This window comes from Cyclopterus lumpus, chromosome 24 (assembly GCF_009769545.1).
Source record: "Cyclopterus lumpus isolate fCycLum1 chromosome 24, fCycLum1.pri, whole genome shotgun sequence".
Taxonomy (NCBI): domain Eukaryota; kingdom Metazoa; phylum Chordata; class Actinopteri; order Perciformes; family Cyclopteridae; genus Cyclopterus; species Cyclopterus lumpus.
In genome coordinates this window covers 16181385-16208592 of record NC_046989.1, presented here as the reverse complement: position 1 = coordinate 16208592, position 27208 = coordinate 16181385, and the positions used below count along the sequence as shown (strand labels likewise).

At 41.2% G+C, this 27208-nt stretch overlaps 2 protein-coding genes across 2 annotated transcripts in view; one reads left to right on the top strand and one right to left on the bottom strand.

Annotated features, from left to right (window-relative positions):
- nt5dc1 (5'-nucleotidase domain containing 1) overlaps positions 1-27208 on the bottom strand; it is a 48161-nt gene that overhangs the window by 19949 nt on the left and 1004 nt on the right. Inside the window, exons 2-6 of the mRNA XM_034527392.1 lie at positions 26425-26516; positions 24842-24913; positions 24602-24711; positions 24394-24473; positions 24223-24304 (exon numbers count right to left, since the gene is read on the bottom strand). Coding sequence (XP_034383283.1) covers positions 24223-24304; positions 24394-24473; positions 24602-24711; positions 24842-24913; positions 26425-26516 — 436 coding nt within the window. The remainder of the gene's footprint in view (positions 1-24222; positions 24305-24393; positions 24474-24601; positions 24712-24841; positions 24914-26424; positions 26517-27208) is intronic.
- col10a1b (collagen, type X, alpha 1b) lies at positions 18356-23590 on the top strand. The gene is made up of 3 exons (XM_034527388.1): positions 18356-18448; positions 18924-19056; positions 21703-23590. The coding sequence occupies exons 2-3, from the start codon at positions 18939-18941 to the stop codon at positions 23556-23558; spliced, it is 1974 nt and encodes a 657-aa protein (XP_034383279.1). The 5' UTR covers positions 18356-18448; positions 18924-18938; the 3' UTR covers positions 23559-23590.

Here is a 27208-nt window from a genome sequence, read left to right as displayed (position 1 = left end):
GGACCAACAGGTGAGAAAGCTGCTTCTTTCACGAGCAGGAGAAGAGAGGGCTTAGGAACACAGGGCAGGTCGTGGATGAGTGCTGTGTATTCATGAGCTTCGGTGTTTACCCTGGCGGAGAGCGCCGGCCTCTCGGAGCGACACAGACACAGTCGGATAGACTCTGCGGCACAAATTGAGTTTCTTTTTGCCTGACACGTGACAGAACTGATGTTTTCTTATCAGTGTGAACATCAAAAAGCTCCACGGAGTCACATATTTGTGGCAAACCAAGTATACAGATCTGAAGCGTTGATGTTTTTACCCCAAAGAAAGAAAAACAACACAAGTGTATTCCAAGAGGATTGTACTAGTCGATTTAAAATAACTAAATGTTTTCCGAAAGGTAGCGCAAGGGAAAAAAAGATCATTGGGTCACCAAAATCAAATGGGTTTGAGCGAGCATGAAAACTGTCTATTCCGTTTCAGAATATCTTGTGTGCACCATCCTTTTGACTTGAGGATGGTGCACGAGGGAAGCTCACGGTGGGTTCACACTAGCCGGGGTTCATCCTCATGGGAGCATCAATGTGTTCAGTGAATCTCATGGAATTTTGACAGCTCACTTTTGATATTTATTCTTTACAGATATTTGATCCCGTGGTTGCACAGGAGAAAAGGTCAGGAGATCACCAAAAGCAGTAGAAGATATCCTCTGGAGACCATGAATATTCTAACTACTATGTCATAGCTGGCCCGCCAATTAGTTGTGGACACAAAAAGTATGACAAAGTTAACATTCTTGCCATGGCCCTATTGTTAGTCGGGCAAAACATTAGGAGTATATATATATGTATATATATATACACACACATAACTCCTAATATATATATTCAACTATTTTGGTGATGGGTTTTTCACACTTCCTGTTACAGAACATTGAAAAGGAGAGATCCTATCAGATCGGGGACCCTGGGACAAAATCTTAGGGATCCGGGGTCCAATTTGTGTCAGTTTAGGAGTCCTTGATGTGACAAAGTTTAGGGACCACTGGTCTAGGATGTGGGAAAAATATGCATCTCTGAAGTCACCTGACATTCATAATGGGACCTTTAGAGGCTTTTGAATTTTATTTATTTTTAATCCTTTAAATCTCCTTAGAGAAACAAGGTTGATCATTTAAATTCAATTCAGTTTATTTTGTATAGCCCAATATCACACATTACAAATTTGCCTCAGAGGGCTTTACAATCTGTACACAAACAACATCCCTGTCCCAGGACCTCACATCGGATCAGGAAAAACTCCCCAAAAAAATACAAAAAATCCTTTCACAGGGAAAAAAGGGAAGAAACCTTCGGTTGTTTCAAGTTTGACCTTTGAAGAAAGTGGATTAAGTCACTGGGCCCTGCCTTCTTGTGGGGAAACAGTTTGTCCCCTACTAACTGGAGTTGAGTACAATGACACCAAATCTTTTGACATCAGAAATTGCTAAATAACAAACTACTCGTGAAAATCCTGCCATGAGCTTTTAAAGAGTTTGGACATGCTGCCCTCCTGTGGTGGAACACAGGACTTGCATGGGGGAGGGAAAGGCTCTTTGGCTTTAAGAGGGCAGTAGAGGTTTCTAACCAGAAGATGACGACAAACACAAACAAGCATTTTCAACCTTTGAAAATGTTTTATACGTAAACATTTGGTTCTGATCATGAGCAAATTTCTCTTTTTTCTTATTCGCTGTATCCACAAATCATTACACCTTCAGTGAAACACAAAAAAGCCCTCGGTGGGGCTGTTTTGTCCTCGGGGACCCGGCAGTAGAAAGCCTGTCCTGCCTCATTACCCGCGGCTAGGGAGGTCAGCTGAGGGAGGTTAAGAGGTCCCCTGCTAGCAAAATCCCATAACGCACCGATGTTTGTGTGATAGAATAAACAACTGACCTCACCACCATCCTTTGCGGTACATTTGATCAAATGCCATGCTCCACAGATGCAGAGCAGATGCAGTTTTATTCTACGGGGACCTGAAACGTATCACCCAAGCACGGTGGTCCCCGGAAAAGGGGTCTGTCCATTTAATACGGAATTCAATGTGGGTCGTGGATTTTGTGTAGAATTGCCAAAATACCCAAAGCAATGCAACGTAGTGCCGTGGACGGGGGCCAGCAGCAAAACGTATTTTAGACAACTAAAAGAAAGGCCTTCCTAGAACGTGTCATCAGGCAGCTTTTTAACATTTGCACATACCAACCACACCGTTACAACACAAAAGACAAAAGACTGTACAGTTGCAAATTAATCATTATGTTACGAGCGAGACCCGCAGAGAAGAGCGTATTTCAAACTCTACTTGGGCTCTCACCAGCACCAGCTTACTCCACACAGCATGTGGGTTGCTTCGGAGTGAAATGTGCCTCTGCATGCTCCGGCTGTCCAGGGACTGCAGACCTGTGGCTGGGCACCGGCCCTTCGGGGCGGCTGGAGAGCTGCCCAACGTCAGAGAGAGAACCCGCAGCCGGAAGCGGCTCAATCTCCCTCACACATCAAAGGGGCCTGACAGGATGCACAAATCAACAGTCGCCAGAGCAAATTAGGGGCGAGGACGGGAGCGTTTCACAAACAGCCACGCCAAAAAAAAATGTGACGAGGGGGACAGAATCTGGAGGGCACGTTAGCTTTCATTGTCAAGTTAATGAGCGAGGAAGATGAAGGCTGTCAAAACAAATACGAATAAATGGATACATTCAATCCATTTCCCACGTTGTACGTGAGAGGCGCGTCTATATGCCTATACATCTGCAAAGCACATGGGGGGCGATTTCTGAAGGGAAGCTTATGATGCAAATTGTTTTCCCTGAAGCATCCACAAAAGCTGTGTTATCCAGCACCTGTTGTAAGCACATGGCTGGGCCATTTTTGTCTCTGTGGACTTTCCATTTTTCGCACAATGACCGCAAATTGCTGCATCATGCATGTCCTTTGTAGTGCATGCAGGTTTTTTTGTTCTTTTACGAGGAGAACCTTAAAATGATAACAAAAAATGCAAATAAAACTGAATAAAAAGCCTGGACAAAGGACGCGTTCTTGACATGTACAAAGTATGTCGTTGATGTGTAATATACAGTATTTTGCATTTATGTCCTTCTTTAACAGTGCATTGGTAGAATGTGATATTTAAAGTAAAATATCAAATGTTGAGAGCTAAATTCATAAACAAGTCGACATCATGGTCAATTTAGGTTTTCTGTTTAGGAGCTGTGTTGGGGAACAAGTAATCAAATACTTTTACTATTATTGTTTTGTAAGGAAAATTAATCTTTATATTTCTTTATTATGCCGCATGACAATTTTTACGCCAATTTGTCTCAACTGCAAGGCCGTGGAGGAACTACATTAATAACATTTGGAACAACTAACTTGATCAGACAGTTATTATATCTCATTTCATTACTATGCTGTACAGCAACAGCATGCGGAGAAAAGCCATCAGTCCCATTCTTTGCTCTTCTTTCATTGAAGAAATACTCTCAAAATTGGATACATGCTATTGCAACCATAATTTACACAATGGACATGCAACTACATCACGACAAGAGCTAGGCAGGACATACTTTCCTCATTCACACAAATAAGTCACAATCAGGCCGATAGCAGATTTATAGGAGCAGTTATAGATAAAAGAAATGTTGGTCTTAGTTGGTGAAGAAATGCTTCCGAAATGCAGCCAAAGCCAGCTGAAGAAAGAAAGGGCCGGTGGCTTTTGGACATCCTTGTGGGGTACATTGACGCCAGTGGCACAGTCACTCTCGCCTGTGCAATCTGTCATTACACCAAACCAGAGCTATATTTAGCCGGAGCTATCTAAAGACAACCGTGAAGATTCCTCCCTCAAGGTCTGAACTCGGGAGGACCAAATATTGAACTGTGAATCCTCGCAAAACACTATACAGTCACTTCTGCGGCTCCAAAAATGTGCCGAAGCAGCTGAAATACACCGAAAGAAATTATCCCAGAAAATATCCAAATTAAAATTAATTAAAAGAAGGTAAATTACCCTCCAACATATATTTAAGTAAATCTATATTGGCTGAATGGTGCAGACTCACAGAAGAACAATTAAAAAAGTTAAAAGCACAGAAAGCATAATGTGGAACATCCCGAGCAAGCCCGACCAGGTTCCTTTTAATCATAGGGGGTTTATGGCACTTCAGTGATGAATGAGCCTCCCATCTCAAGGTGCAATCCCCATAAACAATAGCTTTGGGCCAAAAGGAGCATGTTGGGAGTCATCTCTCTCTTGGCTGACAACGTTGCGACATCTCGACGGTCCTGGATGGTTCTTTTTTACTCAGGTCCTGTCAGTTATCTCCCCCACATCTTCCTTCCTTATTTTGCTTCTATTATTTTTTTTAAACTCTTTTTCAGTTTCTCACTTTGAGCTGTGTGCGTCCAACATTTACAGCTTTTTTTTTTTTTTAATTCCTGCACATAACAACACCAACAAACAGTCCAGATGTGCAGTTTATAGCCGTCTTATGGTAACTGTGGCCACAAGCGTCTCTTCGTGGGACATAACAGAAACTCCAACATCACAGCTTTCTTATAAACTTTTTTTTTTTTTCATACTGTACCAAATCAATAAGCCAGAACAAATTTAAAAAACGTAAATTCTGATCAAATGCACGCAGCACTCAATGTGTGAATATCTTGTCGCTATTATTCTGTTGGATATCGTGGTATGAATGAACTGGGAGAATGTGACTGAAATTGATGTGACATGATCCTCTGATGGTTTTATTAGATAAGACTGATTTAATTCCCCCTTATTTAACTCCATAATCGTTGTGGTTAGGCAGGAGAGCACAGTCTAAATTCCCAGATTCCAAGACACTGTCTGGATAAATACCAGCAGTGTGTCAAAGCAGAAACAACCGCATAGTTTTCTTTAAATCGTCTTCAAACATGCCCTCAGATCCAAAGTTTGATTTTATATAATAAATATAGTAATCAAACCCTGCAGTTACAAATGGTCATGAAGTAACTCAGACCTGTGAAGCTTTCCTAAGATTCTAAATTGACTAAAATGACACAGATCTTACTCGTCACCCATCAGAAGTACGATGCTCATCGGTTCTGACCAACTTTCAACCGGTTTCTCTCTCCTCTTTGTCACATATTATCTCACAGATAAATCCTAGTGCTATATTAATGCAAATAAAATCAACTTTAGCAGCTTTAACTTCTGCAAACCACGACACATATCTGTTGGTGCAGTTTATACAGCGGAATAGCACGAACAACTCAAACGGCTATTATAATGGCTTCCACTGTTTTGGACACTCCTTGAAAATGGACAAAATCCTCAACACTAACTTTTTAAACCGGTTGCTGAAACTGAAATTAATGGTTTGCCATTTATATTTTGAGTAATTAAAATACAACGCAATTATACGTCAGCTTAATAATGAAAATGTGAAATAAAACCATAAAAGCCTTTTAACAGTTATCAAACAAAATGTGTTGTATTTTGTGTTTTATATGATACTTTACAGAATTTTTAAGTGTTAACATGTCCACCCTCAATTCCTAGTATAAAAACTACCGGTAGAGCAGCTGTTATGTTCTTCACAGATTTTTCAAAAATGAACCCAGCAAGTCACTGGATGATTGTTTATCTGCCCTTTCCTTTTCTAAATATTTTTTTCTGGGCTTTTCTGGAGATTCCCACCACAGATCCATTGGTGCGTTCAGCACTGAGGTCTTGGTGTATGGGTCCCTCAAGTGATACAAACATCAGCTCGGCCATCATCACCATTGCCACTGATGGCAACCAAAGGCCCAGCATTGGGTGCAAAATTATCAAAATGACTGTCGAGCCCTGGGTCAGCAATGTCACGATGATTTAACAACACAAATCAGGATGTAAAAGTTGAACTCTCTGAAAGCAATCCACTGATCGAGGAAATTCAACTGAAATTAATTGATTCTAAAATCTCATTGCTATAAATGCGGGTGTGACCCAGCCTTTAGTGGGCCCGGTCACGAGGGGAGAAAGGAAAATAGATTTGCAGAATACTGCCTGGAGCTTTGACATTATTAACTTGCCCTCAACTTGAAGCCTTAATCCATATGCATCCTAACAATCCAATGTTATTTTTTTCCCCATGTTGCCAGGATCTGGTTCAACGTGGCAACAACCTCACAAATTCATTGTGTTTTTCACAACCACGAAACATCGAGGCGGGCTGCTAAGGGCTTATTAAACGGACTGCAACTATTGTTGTCTCAGGATTTAAGTACATTAAATATGGTCTTTGGGGCTTTCATCAGTGTTATTGCACACTTCAGTCTTCGACATAATCATGACAATACTCAACAGGGAGAGAGAATCCCTCTGTCGTTATCTGAAGAAAAGTTAAGGTTTCAGTCGGTTGTCCCATCAGATCAACGTCTCTCTTCTTACAACATACCTGTGTTACCACAAAAAAAAAGGCACATTACATTTCCTCCAGGTGCAGTGAGTATAATGTCCCTTAGTCCTGAAGACTGAAATCTACAGATACATATCTAAACACCCAACCAAATGATTAATTATGGTTGCATATCAGACTATCCTTGTGTGCGAAACACCACTAACATCCATATTCCACAGGGCAAAGTCGATGGAACCCAACCTACCAGTTCATTAGTGTGGAGTGTGTTTATTTATTTGATACAAAAAAATTTCAAAATAAAGTGCTCAAACTGTTATTGTTGCATGCAAAACAGTAATGTAGCTTATCTGAGAGAAAACCCAGGCCAGATCAAAGCGCATGCCGACGCTTGCGCTTTGATGTGTTCTGGGTTTTAATTTAGCGAGTCAGACATAACAGTGTCCATCCCCACCCTGGTGTCTGTGTGACGTCTTGCTGTGGAACACATGGATACATTTGTTACAAAGCTGCAAGGGAACGTCAAAGTGGCCTTGAATAGCAAACAGATCATTTGATACATGGAAATAGATTGACAGTGATCCTAACAAGGGGAGAACTGGCATTTAAATCTCACTTGTGGATTGGTGGTGTTTACATGTCGCGATGTCCTCGGAGACAGAAGCCAGAGACGGGAGAGGGCTCAAGGTAAACGTTGCCTTTTCTGAACACGCATATTTTAAACTGGCTAAACACGATCATGTCTCACCCTTCATCAGACAGATGGATGGTGTGCAAAGCTGGCCTGATATTAAGCTTCGCTACTTTTATTTTGTGGTTTGGTTTTACGGCTGCACGGTGGTGTAGTGGCTAGCACTGTCGCCTCACAGCAAGAGGGCCGCGGGTTCAATTCCCGGGCGGAGCGGTCCTTCTGTGTGGAGTTTGCATGTTCTCCCCGTGGCAGCGTGGGTTCTCTCCGGGCTCTCCGGCTTCCTCCCACAGTCCAAAGACATGCTGCAGGTTAATTGATCTCTAAATTGCCCATAGGTGTGAATGTGAGAGTGAATGGTTGTATGTCCCTACATGTGCCCTCGATGGACTGGCGGCCTGTATCTGAAGAAAAGTTAAGGTCCCCTGCCTTCGCCCTATGTCAGCTGGGATAGGCTCCAGCGCCCCCGCGACCCTAATGAGGATAAGTGGTATTGAAAATGGATGGATGGATGGATGGTTTGGTTTTACACATTGCACTGGTCCTAACAGGGTGGATTCACCCAAATTACTAAAACTGTATTTCCTCACTTACCTCTTCTGGTATCTAGTCAAGCCGATAGCTTTGGTTTAATTTGTCCAGGTGTTAAAGAGAACGTTGTGTCCAAGTGACTAATGGGGACAAGAACTTTTGCAATTCATCCAGTAATGAACAAGAACGATGCAGCCGGCAGCCTTGAAACCGTCTGCAATGTGATCCTTTGGAGCAACTCCTCAACGTCAATGTATGAACACTAAATGTGCTTTCTTTTGCCAGATTTCTATTAGAACTGTCTTTGGAAATTGGAAAAGACAACAAAATAAGCTGGTTGTTATTGTGTGTAACAATGTCCCGCTCAAGGAAAAGTCTCCTCCTGAAATCTCGCGAGAGGAGTTGTTACCCGAGGCTGTAGTGGTGGTGTGAGTGAGCGTCTGGTAGACGAGTCCCGGTGGTGAGTTTGTTGTGTTGGAGTACAGAAACCACGGCTGATTTTCAATGTCTCGACTGAAAATGTAGCTGGTTGTCACAAAGTGGATTTGATGCAAGATCTCAGAGGGGGACTTATCCTTGAACATAGTCTGGCTATAAGAAGTGGACGGGTTCAATGCAACATCGCCCATTGGCTTGTGGACTGCGGTTTTGAAGCCTAGAGTTTGGTATTTTGGCCGTCACCATCTTGGTTTTTTGGCTTCGCCATTTTGTCTTTTTCCAAGGAAAAGTTACACAAGAGAATGGAGCCAAGTACAACTGCTGAACGCTGAGACATTGGCAGGCATGAAGAATATTCCAATAACCTTTCATGAACTGAAAACACACTGTGAAAGGGTTAAAGTTGGACATCAAAAACACGGACAACATCGTGGTAGCAGCCTGCTATTTTACTCTGAATGGGACCATGGAACTACTTTCAACTAATTTGTCAACGCTGTGAGCATCACAGATGAAATTTCAGAACCTCCATTGCATTTGGGTAGAGGCAGAAAGACAGACATTACTAAACAGGGACGAATACTCCAAAAAACAGTTAGCATATCAATATTGGTGTCCTTTCTGTAGTTTAAAGGGAATTTCTTTGGTAATCAGATTTGATGAAAATAGCTTTGATCATTTTTACTCACTCACTGTCAAAACAACTGAATTATGGCAATTAAAGAGAATGTGAAAAATCAGCTGGAAGGAGGCCAAATACTTTGGCTCGGCTCTATACATGTTCCTCATTAAGAGAATGTTCATCTGATTTCAAAGGCACATTAGAAATGCAAACAAAGACATCAAATTAACTCAACTTGCCACTTTCCAGACCACTTTAGGTCTCGGGGCTTGTGGCATGGATGACTTCATCGTCTAATTTAAATCTTTACGAAGCTATAAAAACATGATACAGTTGCTATGTCAATATACAATTGTACCCTTCTTGACAAGTTAATTTAAGACAAGCGTGTGTTTCACTTTGAGATAAACATTGGCTGTGACAACACCAAAATTGCCATGGAAATGCACATGTCAAAATAAAAGTGTCCCAAAAAAAAAGGTTAGACACCTGGAATAGGGTCTGTGAAGTTAAGAGTGAGAATCAACTTCCGGGTTGGCCTCCAAGTTGAAAATACGGCACACTGCTGGTTGGTAAACGCAGGTTGCATACGAGATGTTTTTTTGGGGGGGAACACGTTGCAAAATTGCAAAGGGATTTTACTGTGAAGGAGGAGAATCAAACAACAAACCACAGCTCGGTAGTTAAAGGAGACTTCGCTGTGCCCAGAGAGCTGCCGTGCTATCAGACAGGAAACACAGAACACTTACTCTACGTGGAGCTAAACAAATTCAGCAGTGGACACTGAGGTGAATGAGCGGTCGGAGACGTGGTGGATTTGATGAGAGCATTTTGGTATTTTTGCAGTTTAATGCCATGTTTGAAATGAAACTGCAGACTTAAAAGCTGTTTTATTTTGGCTTACCATAAAAGCCGATGCACATGTCCCCTTGTTTACTGAGTAAATTAGGCTAAACTTTTATTCACTTGCACCACAAAGGCTGGGAGATACTCACTGACTTTAAACAAACAGCTGAATCACACGTGCATATTGCAACAAAAAAAATACTTATACTTTTTATTTTTGCTGCAGAAAAACCCAAATCTAGTGGTTTAAAATAAATGTTCAATCCCGGCAACATTAAATGTGTGTTGTCCGGCACACTGGCCCAAATTTCTTTTTGATTTTCTTTCTCAAAAGAGAATGTGGCTTTAATGTCTTCCCAGTAATCACAGTGTAGAGGATGGATGGCTGAAGGCACCTAACCAATGGTCATTATGGGGTCCCCATAGTTGCATGTCGCAGTGTCCTTGAGCAAGACATTTGCTCCCCGGGCGCTTCACTGCAGCCCACTGCATCCTTAAGAACTAAAGATGGGTCAAATGCAGAGAAGAATTTTCCCATGGGCATAAATAAAAGTGTACATTTCTTTCTTTTCATTACAGTTATGTATGATAGATGGGACTGAGACAAATCCTCAACGGGGTTGATCGGCTATTCTCTGAATGATGCGGGAATCATTTTTCATAGGTGGTACTTGAATGACCTCCACATCAACTGAAAAAAAGCTTCCAAGACAACTCTTGTCTAATGGACTGGTCCAGGGGTCGGCAAGCTTTCTGATATGAATTGCCGTTTTTAAATGTTCTCGTTAATCTGTGTGCACTTTCATAAATTTAACGAATACATGTTTTCCCTTCAAGGTCGGCTGGCATTTTCAACGTCATCCTGTTTGGGATGACGCTGTCTATGACACAGTTATTTCACAGTACAGTATGGGGAAAAAACAACATCATAACACATTGATGATTTACTCATATTGTAAAAGATATTTCGGTCGGAAGTGAAAAAAAAAAAAAAGAACAACAAAAACACAACAAAAGATACAGAACTTTGAGCCAAGGGAGCAAGTGCGGCAATCGCTATCTGTAAAATGTGTTGTGTTGAGACTTCAAATATATGCATAAGACGCAGAGATCTTGGAGAGATTGAAGAAGCTATGATGGCAAGATTTTCCACCTCACCTTAAAATGTGGCCATGCGGAAGAGGTACACACACACCTTTGTCTTTAGCCGTGGAGACACGTCACAGAACCTAGTTCATTTCAAGCACACTGAACCCTTAGTCTTTGAATTTTGTCAAAGTTAAACAGCTTAAAAAGTCTCAGCTGTTTATCTTTTTTTTCCCCACTCATTTTTGTTAACAGTTTAACTGTCTGCAGCCAAAAGCAACAGAGGGAATATGGACCTATTTGAACTATTGCACAACGATGATAAAATTAATAATTCAGATGCAGATCTAAATCCAAATGTTGCCTTTTCTGTGATGCGCAAATTACCCTAAACATAAAGTAAAATGTTATTCGGCACTATGTATATTTATTCTGGCAGTACATATTAAATCTCTTTAAGCTACTCTAATGAGTATAAAAACTTGCACAACCTCCAGATTCATGTCTATCTGTACTATCTATTCATCAGCTGTGGTAAAAAAATGAAACCAGAGATATTTATACTGCCCATGAGATAAATGCTATTCGTGACTTCATTTCCACTGAGGGATGCAGGGTTTCTTTAGATTGGAGGGCCACGGGCTTCTGAACTTCCTTTCACATTCTTCCCACCACACTAAGAATGGTTCCCAGCCCAACACCTAAAATAAAAATCTAAACCAACAAAAACAACAGCAGACCTGATCTAAGAGAGCAGCCTGGCGGGGGAAATCCACACAGATTCCAGTATATTTAGGACACAGGCCACCAGGGCTGATAAGCACTGGGTTCACATCCCAAGACCTCTTAAAACACATTCTTAAACACCAGGACCTGAGTTCATTGTTAGTACTATAAATAAAATTAAACGTCCAACAGGTGAGGGTTCGGGCAAGGCTATTTAGGGCTATGAGTGTATTTTATTATTTTATAAAAGGTTCATTGATGCCAAAATACATTTAAAGTAAATTTTATTCATCAAAATCACGGAATAGTCTCAGGGGGACCTGAACAATAGATAACACCCTCTGCCTCCTGTCAAGCCCTGATTCAATCAGCACCACATTACTATGAATTATTCCTTTGATTACTTAAATTGACATAGCAACCATGTAAAGAAAGCAGCAAAGAAGCAGCTGCAGTAAATACAGGACCCATGTAGCTGCAGCAGGTATGCACAGAGAACCATTACAAAGCCACAGCTGTATCAATCAAAAATGAAGCCGCATCAGTTTCATTGTATACACGAGAGACGGATGACTAAAAATGTGACTTTGAGGCTTTTAAATCTCAATGTTGAGCTCAGTGATCGATGACTGTCAGCCATCGGCAAGGACAATGGTATCGCTCATGGGCCCAACCCGTGTGCCATTCAGACATGTTCCCATGTGTGTTTTTTTTGGTACACTTTTTGAAGGTATAATGTACATGTGATTTGGCGTTGATGCAAACTACAGTCAGTTACTATTAACATCCTTTTCTGTGTAGGTCTGCAAGGACATTAACGTGTCTCTCTACAGAGGCATAATTACAGTGTCAAAAGACAACAAAAAGAAGCTTCGGGTCACACTTATCCGCCATTATTACACTGCCATTGTAAACTGAATAGAATTTAAGCGTATCTGTTCTGTCAGACATATGACAAAAGCGTTAAAAACATGTTTGCTGTAGACGGGACGTATTAAGAAATGATACCGGAGTTCCCATCCAACTTAGTCTTGTGGTACTCGCCAATCGGATTGTATATCAACAATTGCAGGGATGATGCCATATTTAGCATTACAAATAGCCACATAACTAATATGCGAAAGGCGTTTGCAAACATTAGCTGGCAGATCACGCGAGAGTGTGTTGCTGAGACAGAGAAAAGTCTCGAACACATCTCGAGCACAATCGTGGTACAGGGCTGATGACCGATTTTGTCCTCACCAATTTGAAGTTCAGAGAAAGGTTTGGAGACAGTGAACTTTCTGGAGCTGACAACATGTGTTAGAGAGTCGGTCGATTCAAGAAAGAGTGCGAAAGGAATGTAACTTTTTTTTTTGTTAAAAGAACAACAGCACTAACCAATGACCATCCCCTTGGTCATGTGCTGGACCCACCAGGGATTTGCTCCCATCACGTTCCTCTTCTGTGTCCTGCTTTAACTTTCCATAGTGTCTCAAAATCAATAACAACAGAAGTACAGATGGCTCTTTAATGTGTTTGCCACTGATGTCTGCAGGAGTTGTCAGCAGCAATATATAGCATTTGTGTCTTTGCGCACCATGACTATTTTGAGCTCTGCATAACTTGGTAAACACCGGCACTCCTTCCAGAAAAACATAAACATAATAGCTGTTAAAGACCTTGGGTTTGGCCTCAAACGGATTTTCTCACCACTAACACCACCTCCGCAGTCAGTCAGTGGGCCTGAGGCCTCTGTGCTACCCAGAGACACTGGAGGACCAGACGAAGGGATGTGAGGAAGGACACACCATGACAACGACAAACGTCTGATGCAACAGACGCAACAGGAGTCCAAGAGCGACGTCTGAATCTCTTCAGTTAGGAATGTCACAACACCAGACATTTAGCCGTTGATACCAATACCAGTGAGATTTTCGTTACCCACCGGAAAAAAAAACTACGACAATCAACATTTTGAGCTAGTGTTAGGAAATTAAAAGGATTACAATTCCTTCTCTAATATCTATGCTGAGCACCAGTCATTTCAGCTACAACTACTTTGTGCAGATAGCATTCATTTTCATTACCTCTGCTAAGAAGGTTATGTTTTATGGTTTGTTTCGTTTGATCCAAATCACACGGCTAGTCCATAAATAGTTTTTCGCTTATGGAAACGGCCTTGGTCTGCGCTCTTCAAATGCCCTTCCAGTTCATTATCAATTAAATCAGCTTTAATACAAGTACATGAGCAAGTGCAGGTCATGTTAATTTTCTATCAAATGCATTGCATACTGCTGTAATGTCCTTTTGTAGTGTGCGTGTCCATTATGGACTTGTTGAGGGCACTACAAGTGGATACATTGACACAAATAAAATGACATACAGTTAATGTAATACACTCTGAAGTGAAAAGGGAGTGATTTTGGACACAGCCCATGCTTCTTTCTTTATCCCTAAACACATGTCTGTTGTCTTCATCAAGGACCACAATGGAAACAAGTCGTAGACTTAATTGTTTCCTTGACATGTTGTAGATGCTAGTTGATGTTAGAGTGAAAGTATACTAATTTTGTTTATCCAACTGATTGGAGGTTCAAGGAAAAGTAAAGTTGTATTACCATTTTCATTATTCAACTGATTCTATTTTTGACTCATCTGATAATCTTTTCACTGCCTTTTGTCAGTTTGGAGCCTCCACACTATACATCCCAGACAACATTAAATATACTGTATGTGCAACACGTCATAATGTATCAAAGACCAAGATGTGCGATTGTGTTAGAGCATTAGAGATCTTCAGCTGCTGGTTAGACAGATTGCAACACAAGCCCAGTAAAAAGCTGCCGACTATGAGTTGTTGTGGGAGGTACAGTAAAAATGAAAAGTAGTGGTCATTATAGCACTTACTCAGCTTTGATTAGGATAACTGGCTCTAAAGAAACCCATTACCTGCACCAAAAATAAATCCTAAAATGAGAGCGAAATCTGATTTGGTAACCAAGAAATTCACTGTCTCCGGCTCTAATTCCACTTTCTCATGAGACCGACCTTTCCATAACTTCATAATGGCTCGGGCAAGATTTTGTCAAGATGGAAAAGAAGAAGGATGAAGTGAAGGCCTTTGGTTGCTATTCTGAATTACAGCTAGCCTCAGGTTGGTCAAACTTCCAACCATGATTTTCGTCTTTGGGTCTCTGTAATTGCAGCCAACACTCAGCCAGGAGGTCCAGCTTCAGTCCTTCCATTCCCAAAGCTCTAAGTGCCTCTTAGTGGCATTCGGATATTAAAACGTTAAATTTGAACCACCGTCACTTCCCAGCTCAAACACTCTATCTTTAGCTCCTTCTTTCCACTCTTCCCTGCTGGTATAGGCACATCAACCTGCAATTACTTTCTCCCTCCCCCCTCAAATCTCTGGGATCCAAAGGAGACACCACAGTCGAACAACTGAAAAATACAAAGCAAGGCATAAAAAGAAATGACTATTGGACATCCCTGCCAAAAACAAAACTGTGATTTTGGAATAAGTTGGTTTACTTAGCTATTTTTAGAGAACTTAGAGATTTTGCAAATAAACGTAATATAGAATCGCAATACTTAAAAAAATGCCAATACATATCAAATCGGTATCCAAGTATCGTGATAGTATTGAATCAGGAGTTGAGCATATTATCCCAACTCTATTCTCTACTGTATTATGTTCTTCTCAGTATGTATGTATGCATGTATATATATATATATATATATATATATATATATATATATATATATATATATATATATATATAACAATTTAGCAGCAAAAGAGCAAGATTCAGGAGTTGGACAAAAACAAAAAAGGCAAAAGGATAACACACACAGACGAGTGCATCTTCATTCTCTGCTTAGGTAGACATTACTCCACATCTTTACAAGTAAAGTAGTTACTTTATTAGTGCTACTATATTAATGCTCTGAATTTGTCATTTAGCATCTTTAAAAATAAACAAAAAGTAAAAAATAATCACTCATCAAATGATCAAACTACCAGACCCATACAAAGAAGAACAAAATAACCAATGTTACTTTTTGACAATAACTTTTAAAGATTTTTTAAAATGCAGTTAAGTTCAGAAAATAAAAGGTGTAAACAAGACAATGAAAGATCACGTTTGGTCCTCTTTCCATGGACGACCATGGTGCAAAAAATACATTTTATCAGAACAAACCGGACTGTGGTGTATGCATTGTTTAAGGATAATGTGGAAAACAGAGGCTGCGCATGTTGGGGACACAACCCCTGTCATCAGAAGACTTAATTAAAGCCACTGAAGGAGCATTAAGTGACGTCTGGCGTGCAGCAGCAACATGTTAAGATGTTTGGAGGGGCAAAACAATGGTTAGAGCAGACCCTTCACAGAAATACCACCCACCCTGCTGTCAGGAGGTGTCTGAAAACACGGGAGGAGAACTCCACATCATGCTTTGTCTGCTTTTCATAAAGTACATTTCCCATCCAAATTACATGTTTATGCAATGAGACAGAAACCTAAGAAATCTAAGTATCCGTTTACATTAAACCTCACAATGGCCATATTTAGATAGGGAGGCATTAATTCTGACACACCAAAAAAAAAGATTCAGATGAAATAAAAAAGGCAGCCGTGCCTCACCGCGGTCACGGCCACTTTCAATGATGAGATGCAGTGGCATTTCTGCAGCTTATAAAGTTGTTAAATGGTGACTCCACCCCCTCACTGCTCTGTCATTTAATTCTAAGAGTTTACCCACGAGTAACTGAGTGCTCATCTGCGGCCGCTGAGACGTTGACAGTTTAAATGATACAGGCAAAAGAAAGAGAGGCTTTTCCAAAACCAAAGATATATTACTTGACCAATTAGGACTATTATAAGGTTAATGAGGATCACTGTGTAGAATTATTTTTTGCCACGTAAAAAACAATAATATTTAAAATCCCTTTCAGCAACCAAGATTTTTCTTCAAGAATACTTTCAAACTTCACTGCTTTTATCATTTTCACACTATTTATTTCATTTCAATTGTTGCTTATCTTTTTCTTGTGAATTCCATTTATTTTGAAACAAGCTGATCTGTATTAGAAATGTAGAATATTCTCATTCTAGCTCTAGATATTTTTTTTGACTCATAATAAGTATGTGTAACTTTCCTGGCCATTAAGTGGATTGCAGTCAGCATTTCATTGCTTGCACTCCGTAGGTGCTAGCGAGCATGGAGATTCGATAGACATTGAATGCGAGAATATAGAATATTTAGAATAATGATAATCTCTGTAATGCTCCAATATCATATTTGGACCATTGGCTCCACGAACGATCAGCATCCAACACAACAGAGTCCACACGTGACATATATTGTATGTATATATATATATATATATATATATATATATATATATATATATATATATTGTATATATTTAGCAGGCTAATGTAAGCCAACGTTAGCTTGCTTGCTAACGTGCAGGCTAGTTGATGTTGCAAAATACTGTGTTGAGTGGATAACGTCAGCTAATGCACCCAGACTCCTGCTGCTGACTTTGGCTAGCTTAAAATTAGCTAGCTTGCCGTTCCTTTCATCATGTTAGCGGACTCCATTTCCAGGCTAACTGGTAAAAAAATTTGCGAGTGTTGCACACTGTCGCCGGGAGAGAGGCAAGGCACTCGGGAGCGCACATAAACGGATACGATTTCCCTGCAAAAACCTCTTTGTGCTAAGCTAAGCTAACCAGCTGCTGGCTACGGCCATGTACCCAATCAATTTGCAGTACATACCTACCAAAAGTGCTTCTGAGACAGTTTAGAAACAGTATGATTATGATATGATTCTACTGATAGACAATACATTCTAATATTGATCTCTAAATGCCACAGAGCATTTATGTCTATGTCCCAGTAAACACATAATGTATGACATTTTACGTTACAGCTCCATTTCATCCCTTAGTGTATAATAGAACATATGGATGAGGATGACAAGTATGAACTCATTCAACTGAGAGGATGAAGCAGAAAGTAACTTGGAACAAAACCTCACTTCTGCCTCCTGGTGTCTTAAAGTGTCACTGTGGATCCCTGTAGCAAACCATGTCACAAAAATCACAGAGAGGATATACAAACATAAATTTGCCAGCATCATGATAGGCTTTACTATGTGAAATTTAAACTTGAACACAAATCAAGTCGGTGGGGAGTGTTCAATGCATCTAAATTCAAACACTGCCTGCATCCTATAGAACCAAAAGCCTTTGTACATCTACCTGTCTGGAAATGGGCATTGAAGACACAAGAACTGAACTACTCATCCACCATGTACCATGCACCATGAAAATGGCAATAAACAAAACAGTGAAATATTTTTTATTTCACTCCATTTCAAGTATTTTCAAATTGAACCAAAAGTGACAGAGAATAGCTGTCTGGTACGTGTTTTTTTTTTTTACCACAGCCTGCTCAATTAAGATGCTTCGGACCGGATGAAAAATATTCTCATTCTTTACTTTTCCAGAAAAACACCCTGTCTCGAGCCACTTTGTCAATAACATGTTGTTTTTAGCCATAACCAGTGTTTGTGAAGTTAAGAAAAATGCAAATTCAGGCTAAAAAAGGACACGAAGAGAGGGTGTTTAACACTTCTGACTCAGTCAAAAAGTGCAGTGATTAATTTGTACATTTGACTGAATAAAGGATGTTAATTTTAAGATCGGCACAACCGTGTACCACAAATTCAACGCCAACCGAGATTAATCACAAATCTGACTTATTTTAAATTCATGATTTATTTTTGCTGCTCTGCACAGACAGAGGGAATCAGATGAAGAGAGAGGAGACGGGGAGGAGAGGGAGGCAGGCCTGTCACTGCAGAGTGATGGTCCCACCTCTCAGGACATGGCACCCGTCATTAAAGATGACATCAGAGCAGGGAGGGCCTTCCACGCGAGGTAGATGCCAGAGACCAGCTCGGTATAAATACCTGGAGCCCAGTGCCTTGGGAAGAAGCAGCTGCCTCTCAGACAGACTCCACAACAGGATATACCAGCGCAGTGCCGGGACAGCAGCCTCCTGACCCCCTCAACTGTTTCTCTGGAGCTTAAACCTTCCCGGTAAGGTGGCTGTTGTTTTTTTTTTCTGATTCCAGGTTAGTGCATGAGGGAATTCCCAACTGCAAGCCTGGCTTTACTGAGGGGAGGGCAGCCGGACGAGCGCTGGGGGTATGCCAAGTGTAATGAGCCATGTGCTATGGCTGTGTTTACACTGGGAAAGATTCTGGTGCCGGTGATGAAGTTTTGTTCCGATTAGTGGGAAACGTGAGCACTTTTCAAAGCAGCTTCTCTCTTCGGGAGAGCAAAACTGATAGAAAAGTAAACAAAACATTCTGATATTTACTTTCAACAAACAATTATTTTGATGAACAGATGCACCAATCACACGGCACATTACTGTCACCGTTGAGTGTCAGTGAAGCGCAGCAGCACAGGTGCCATGCCACTCTGAGGTCATTTTACGTATTTATTTAGTTGCCAACATGTGCAATTATGCAACAATGCTTATTCTAATGAATGGATTCTGTCTTTGCAGGTTTAGCTTCCCAAGATGGACCTGAAGGTAACAAGCCTTGTCCTCGTCCTCCTCGCTTTGGCTGAGGCGACCGCTGATCGGTACTACCATGTGCCAAAAATGACCAAGTCGGCCTACCCGGTGAAGAGCCAAGGTGAGTCACGCATGTCATTTCTCACCAGGGTTGAAAAGGTTTTTACTATAAAAACATTGTTACGGCGAGATACAGAAGGCTCAAATTAAACTGAGGGATATAAGCAGGAGTAGCATGTACAATTAGTATAACAATTCTCCAGCCGAGAGCATTGTTCATCACTGCAGGCTGCACACTTAAACCGCTCGCAGACTGTATCAGCTCCATTAGCCTAGTCTTAGTTTAACGTTTAAAACAAATTGAGACAAATTAACCTGCAAAATAGCACTAGGTAGCAATAGCAATTGTAGTAAAATGTTCAGGTCATATGCGTAGAGACTTTAAAATTGAAACGTGTGATGTTGAAAAGCAAGGGAGTAAGCGTCCACCAAAGATGTTTAAAAGAAATCCACACTTCCATATAACCGCAGTTCACTTTTTGAAAAAAATTATGATGCACTCCTCCTGGAATGACTTAACCCCTTTAACCACTGATCTGAAAATCATGATAACCTCTGTGAACCCTGTAAATATGGCAGACAAACTTATTAATTACAGATTTGTCACCAGTCTCATCTCTACTACTACTACTACTACTGACCTTTCAGTAAGCTCATCTCTTATGCAACCTGGCAAACTGTGGGCTCATACACATCAGTAAATGAGGCGGCCCAATCGCCGCCCTCCTTCATTAGCTGTCTTCAGGGTGCACACCCAGCAGGTCCAATGCAGCGTCTCATTGGCTGTGGTTAAACTGGTTGAACTGCTGTGAATAACTATAACTGTATACAACTGTGATGTGGAATATAGCTGTAAAAGAGCACTTGTGCTCCGGATAAATAAAAAGGTTAAAAAAGGAAGCAGTTCTGCGTGTGTCATAAAAAAACTAAAACTAAACTAAAAAGCAGTGGTCATGGTGTAACTGCCAGGATGATGCATAACAATACGTTTTATATCCCAACTAAAAAAGGATTACGTTCCTTTTTTTGACACTGGGATTTATTTCCCTAGTTCCGTTTCTTAAGTGGTTCTGATGTGGATTGCCACAGCATTAAAAGAGAACAGAAAGTCGACAATAAGAGCATAAAACCTGACAAATCTCAAATGCAGATATTGTTACCACGTTGCAGGCACGCCCTAACAAACTGCCTTGTGGTATTAAAATCACGCTACGTAATTAGAAGGAAAAAACCACAACACAGACTGCAGAGAAAAGCAGTTCAACCAGTGAATCCAACAAACAAACCACAGCAAGTTTACTGCAGAGACTCCAAAAAAATGTTTATTGAAGGCAACTCTGAATATGACCAAAGTAGTGCTTTGCAGGATTAACAGGTCGTACCAGGTTCAGTTACTGTGGCCAGTATCATCACCTCCAGTTTGTGGCGTTTCTGGCTGCCAAAAAGTCTACTTCTGGCACAAATGTCCTCTTTGGGGTTTTCAAGCACATCCTTATGTGGCTTCAAAATGACAGCCCTGTCAAAGCACGTTCTTCTCAAAACAACATTTTGAAAGAGCGGTCAACACCATTGAACTGGATTCTTTGACATCATACATTTTGACAATGACGCATCTAGAATTATGGCGTAGAAAAAGCAATGCAGTGTGATTTTTCTCAGAGATGCCTTTTTTTTAATGTTAAAGCCCTGGTAGACACAAATGTATATCTATGTACAGACAAGCACACGCATAATAATTTCTAAAATGTCGATCAAAAATAAAATTAAATAAATTTATGACAAACAATTTAAGAGAGCAAACAACGCCCTGTTGGCCTAGGGGCTATGGCACCAGGAGTTCCCCAGAGGCAGGCCAGGCAACTTTGTTCCTGATCTCTCTGTCACCTAATTTCGTGTCATCTCTCTGCTGTCAAACATCAAAGTAAAGACTATAATAAAAAAAATAATATGAATGAAAAGGGGAAAAAACAATGTCTCTACTGCCACATAAGCTGGAGTTACTGTTATGTTGACTTCTGTGATAAATATAGAAGAGAGAGAAATATGCAGTAAAATAACAAACTTGTGTTGTACACGAATTTGACCTTGCCAATAAACTACACTATGTGGCAGGAAGTGCATCAAGAAGATGTTGACAATGTGAAGACCACTAACTATACATTCAAGGCCATGAGCAGTGCAGAAAATTAAGGGGTGCAGTATAGTATGGGTACACAAAACCAAAATGCACAGGAGCTGGTGTGTTGGCTCCCATGCCAACAGACGTAAGCTTTGTGAGACTATCATGGGGAAAAAGGAGTGCCGTCCCCCCAACCCGCCCCACAATCATGGGGAGTAGTGTTTTCTGTCAGGTTGCGGTAATATGGAGATACTAAACCTATTGTTATTCAACAACCAAGTGGCATCTTACGTAATGCATTGAAAAGGCACACCATACTTCAAAATGAAGCCATTTCTTGATTATAATAGACACCCCAGTTCAGTTTCTCATTCCCTTGGGGAATTGTTGTGTGCCTGTATGTGTATTGTATTTTATATGTTCACCTACAACATGCGGAATACTGTGTAGTACGATTTTTAGTAACAGTTCACTAAATCCAATTATAAACATCAAATTTAACCAAATTGTTTAAAGATTGAGACGCTACGACTTGTGTCGTATAATCTGAGTAATTACATAACGTGTCTGTATGTATTTATTCCCTAGCCGTTACAGGCCAGCCAGGTCCTCCAGGTGAGCCAGGTGAGCCAGGACCAATGGGGCCCTCTGGACCTCCTGGAAATAGTGGTAGGGGACATACTGGACAACCAGGCCCTCCAGGTCCTCCCGGACCCCCTGGCTACTCTCAACCTGGTAAACCCGGTGCCTCAGGTGGCCATGGAAAACCAGGAAGCCCTGGCCTCCCTGGTCAGAGTGGTGAACGTGGTGCAACTGGACCAATGGGTGCCAGAGGTGCACCTGGTTCCCATGGATCTCCTGGACCTGCTGGAATTTCTTCAAGTGGAAAACCTGGAACAGCTGGCTTCCCTGGAGCAGTGGGACCAAGAGGTCAGTCTGGTTTGAAGGGACATCCTGGTATTCCAGGTCTTCCTGGGTCCAAAGGAGAAAGAGGCTTTGGAGTTTCTGGGGTTCAAGGACCACCAGGCGCAGTTGGATCAATGGGCCCATCTGGAATGCCAGGCAAACCTGGAGTTGGTATACCTGGTGCCACTGGCTATCCCGGAGAACCTGGCAAGGGTGGTGTGCCAGGAAGAGATGGCACTCCTGGGCCGATGGGTATGCAAGGACCAAAGGGTCACACTGGGGCTCCAGGTATAGGAGCATCAGGAAAACCAGGCCAGAATGGTAACCCAGGAATGCCTGGACCTATGGGTTCTAAAGGTCCACAGGGTTCAGCTGGTCAGCCAGGCTCAACTGGCATGCCAGGTGTTGGCAAAACAGGTGAACATGGATTACCAGGTAGCAGAGGAGCCTCCGGTACTTCAGGAACCACTGGTCAGAAAGGTGAGCCAGGCCCAACTGGTTATTCTGGTCGGCCAGGTGCTCCTGGTCCTAATGGCCCAGCTGGTTCACAGGGTGCAAGAGGATTCCAGGGTGAGGGAGGCCCACAAGGATCTAAAGGCGACACTGGTATTGCAGGTGCACCAGGCTCAAGGGGAACCAAGGGTGAACAGGGAGCTCATGGTTTCAATGGAAAACCAGGTTCCCCAGGGGTAGCAGGTTCTCCAGGAAATCCAGGGCAGAATGGTCCTCAAGGTCAAAAGGGCGTACAGGGCCATGATGGTCCCTCAGGAATGCCCGGTGCAAATGGTGCCTCAGGACCAAAAGGACACACAGGCCTCCCAGGAGGACCAGGAAAAGGTGGTGAGAATGGAAGGCCAGGATCTATGGGACCAGTTGGGCCCCCCGGTCCATCAGGTCCCTCTGGACTTAAGGGCCATCCAGGTCTTCCAGGCTCACCTGGCCCAGCTGGCATGACAGCTAAGGGAATTGCTGGTCCTATGGGTCCAACTGGAAATCCTGGTCCCAGAGGTCAAGATGGTCACCCAGGCTCTGCCGGTCCTCCTGGTCCTCCTGGCCAACCGGGAGAGATAGTCTACCACCATGAGAAGAGCATGCCAATCAAGTCCCACGAAGTTGTAATGTCTCATGAGATGGTGAAGGCTCCCATGTCCGCCTTCAGTGCTGTGCTGACCAGGGCCTACCCCTCAGCTGCAACTCCTATTCAGTTCAACCAGGTTCTTTACAACGGGGAGCACCATTATGATGATCACAGTGGCGTGTTTACCTGCCAGATCCCAGGCCTCTACTATTTTAGCTATCATGTGCATGTCAATGGTGCCAATGCACTGGTGGCCCTCTACAAAAACGAGGAGCCAGTTATGTTCACCTATGATGAGTACAACAAAGGCTTCCTGGATCAGATGTCAGGCAGTACTGTTCTTATGTTGGATGGAGGTGACAGAGTCTATGTCCAGGTCCCCGATGAGGAGAGTAATGGCATATTTGCAGCAGATAATGTTCACTGCGCATTCTCTGGGTTCTTGATTGCCTCAACGTGATTTCACAAATCCAAATAAACCTCAAAACCTAACAAAACATTGAACTACTACTAAATTCCAAATTGAAACAATATATGATTGTAATTTTAATATGGTTAACTGGCTCATTCAAATATTTACAATAATAAAAGATTTTCCAACACATTAATTGACTTACAGAAGTATTAATGATGAGTACAGTTTTGAAATATATGGTTTAAAATTATCCCTTTTCCCACTTCACCCTGTGCCTTCCTTTGTAATTCTAAGAAACAATATTGGATGATATTTTAAGTGGTGCTTTAGAACTGCCTGTAACATTTACAGCACATCTTTTATTTGTGTTTGTTTTTATTAATGTCTGTTTTTTAAGAATTGTCCTGTAATATACATAAAAAAAACAGTACATTCTCACAAGCACTGTGATCAGCAAAACAACACAGATTTAGAAATTCAAACTTTTTTTTTTTTTTTTTCCTAACAACTATGTACTACAATAACATCCCATTGTATTTGTTAAGTTATGTACCACTTACACTTACTGACCAAAATACAGAATAAAACTTCTAGTTTGAAAAAGAAAAATATCCTGTGTGTTGTTCTTATTAACAATACGGGTCCTTGACAAGAAGACATTAGAAATAAGAAATATACTGTGCGTGCTGCTTTGGATTAAAAGGTGTACCTTTGAATGCAGCTGTGTTGTAATTGTGGTCGATGGCAGCAACTATGTCTTTCCAAAAGTCGGAATTCACCTCATTTCCTCGCTGTTTAAAAAAAAACACAAAAAGTTACAATTGAATACGTTTTTCTAATTTCAACTATTCATTTGAAACCATACCTCGTGATATATTACCTTGCGCAACATGTCCACAACTCTTCCACAGAGGAGAGCCCCAGGTAGATCGAAGTAGTTGTCATAGAAATAGTATTTAGCTGCAAAGACCAAAACAAAAAAACATGAAATCTAGCGATGTGAAAAAATCCTAGACAGACACTTCAGCCTACTTCAGAGCAAATAGCATACAGCTAATATGTAATAAAGACAGACATAAACATCATACCAGATCTTGTGAAGGAGGTATTGAGGCTGTTGAAGTGCTTCCACTCCCTCTTTGGACCATAATGTTTGATGATGTCTTCTGTGCTGAGGTCATTGGTTCCATGTGTAGCTCTAATCAACCAAGAGATAAAAGGTATCTATTATCCCACTTTAAAAAGGTCAGTAAAAACAATGACGACATTGACAAAGTTGATGTTCTTGGGAGGCAGATAGAGTACGTTTCATGCACCAAAGAGCATACCGCAAGACAGTTCCATCCTCAGCCAGCTTCACAAGGTTTCCATCCTCCAGATCCACCACTAGTCCTTTAAAACTGTACACAAATGTATGCATGTTAAAAATACAGTATATTAATACAGCAATCATTCTATACAATCACCGCTGTCCTGTACTTAACATGTGACAATACAATTCCAGAGCACAGAGAGATTCACGTGCACTACGCTAAAGCCACATTTGAACTCAAAGTACGTGCAACAAGTCTATCGACCCTGAGTTATCAAATGTGTTTCTTCCCGTTGCAAATACCGGATACCTTGAAAATACTAGCTCACTACACCTCTTTGCCCTTAAAATCCTTTAGTTAAAACAACCTGAGAAGCAACACGGCTTCTTTGTTTGAACCTCTCACAACTACTTTCCTCACAAAGACCATAACCTGTGGTCAGAGAAGGGTCACGTGATGACATTGCCTCATTGCAAAGGGTCACAAGCCAAAAAAGGTTGGGAATCAATGGACCATGAAGTAGGTCCTGAATATGTTCAGCCAAGCTTAACACAAGAGTTCGACTTCAGTAAGCACACCAGAACATCCACACTGAGAGACAAGCAGAACATTACTAGAAAACAAAGTTGGGCCTGTGTGTGACTTGAACAGATGCAAAATAATTGAATTGTTGATATACAAATAATCATTTATTCATGAGAATAATCAATAGCGCTTTGCCCATAAATCAGTCAGGCTGATATATGGGCCAATATTAGGTCATTCAAGATATATTGATAATGATGTGTTGCCCAATAAGTAACAATAAATTGCAGTACAGGCTTGACAAAATCTATTTTAGCCTGTAAAAATATCAAAAAGATTTGTATCAAAGTTGTTTGTTTATGTTATGTGCTTGTGCTTATGCTTACAAAAATGTTTTTTTTAAAATTAAGAGAAGCTAACTATTATCATTTCTATGTTGTTTTGATGATAAACATTTGTAATGCTCGTCAACGGTGCCTTCAGGTCGGATTTTGCACGAAATAAAAAAGAAGAAATCACCAAAAACTGTTCAGACGGCTCAGACTCCACGAGGCCTCTGGCAACCACCAGTCCACAACAGACTGCACCAGATCCGGCAGACTTACACCTGCAGTCAAAGGTCTGGCGGAAGCCAACACCCAGCACCACGGGAGAACCACAACACAGTCTGTGTGGGGCAGACTGTCAGACCCTGCTGCAGTCAAATCTGACATATCTAAAAAGGGACACTGGTGCTCAGAAACGCAACCACTTTGGTCCAAAGGGGCCGCCAAAATCAACAGGAAATTCAACTTCCTCATGGTAGCTTTAAAATGCTGTAAGCTTTGTTTTATGTGTGCATACAATACCTAATCTGCTCACTAAAATGCGTCTGCTTTTAATAGTTTGGGTCTGTCAGAGTGACCCCCAAAATGTGAATATTTATGTTATTTGGATTTGGGTAGAAACTAGGAGAGGGGCACGTTTCTAAGTGATGCAGTGAATCATAAGATTATTGTTTTAGCCATGTGTTTAAGATGAATGCAGTCTTAAAACATATACAGGCAGATAAACTGCTACCGTTGCCGACTCACCAGAAATCCCAGGTAGCAGGGGTTAGGTTTAGCAGGTCCTTGTCATAGCCTTTATGCTCCACCAGATACCTGGCAAAGCTCTCATAGATCAGCTGCAAAAACAAAGAAGAAATAACATCAATGGCAAGAATGAGCAGCACAGTCGTATTATTCTTCCAACAAAACACTGATTTGGTTGTAGTTATGGGGTGTAAACACACATGACATACTTTTATCTTAAAAACTTGCAATTGCAAACATTCACTGCCTACTTAGACACAAATAAAAGTTGATTTGGAGTTGCGTTTGTGTTCACATTATGAATATTGTTAGCTCTTTTTCACCCTTTCAAACTCCTAAGAAACATATAGCCAGTAACTCTTTCCGCCTACCGCGTATCATTTGATGGGGCAGGTAGTGCATGGTGGGATGGTCAGAGCTTTTTTACATTTTATATTTTATTCTGTCTCGTTTGCACTTTGTTGATTGTTTATTTGTTGTCTACTGTTGTTGCTTGTTGTTGTTTGTTATGTCTGACGTCCTATGTTGCACCACCCACAAACGCTAAGTTCCTTGTAGGTGTAAACCTACTTGGCTATTAAAAGTTTCTGATTCTGATTCTACTGAAAACTGCCTGTTGAGGCTGCTGGCAACAGCAATAAGATGAGAATGCTCGGACTGGAAACCCCAACAATGAGCTAAAAAAGCAACTACTCAGTAGGGTGTTAATTCAATGTGTGTTCATCGATTGACACCTTCGGGACAGGTTTTTCAATTTAATCAGACACTTAGAAATAGATATCAA

Bases quoted from the DNA above. Each gene is read 5' to 3' on its own strand.
- col10a1b (XM_034527388.1), top strand. From the start codon at position 18,939: ATGGACCTGAAGGTAACAAGCCTTGTCCTCGTCCTCCTCGCTTTGGCT. The intron at 19,057-21,702 runs GTGAGTCACGCA...TTTATTCCCTAG, and splicing joins CTACCCGGTGAAGAGCCAAG to CCGTTACAGGCCAGCCAGGT.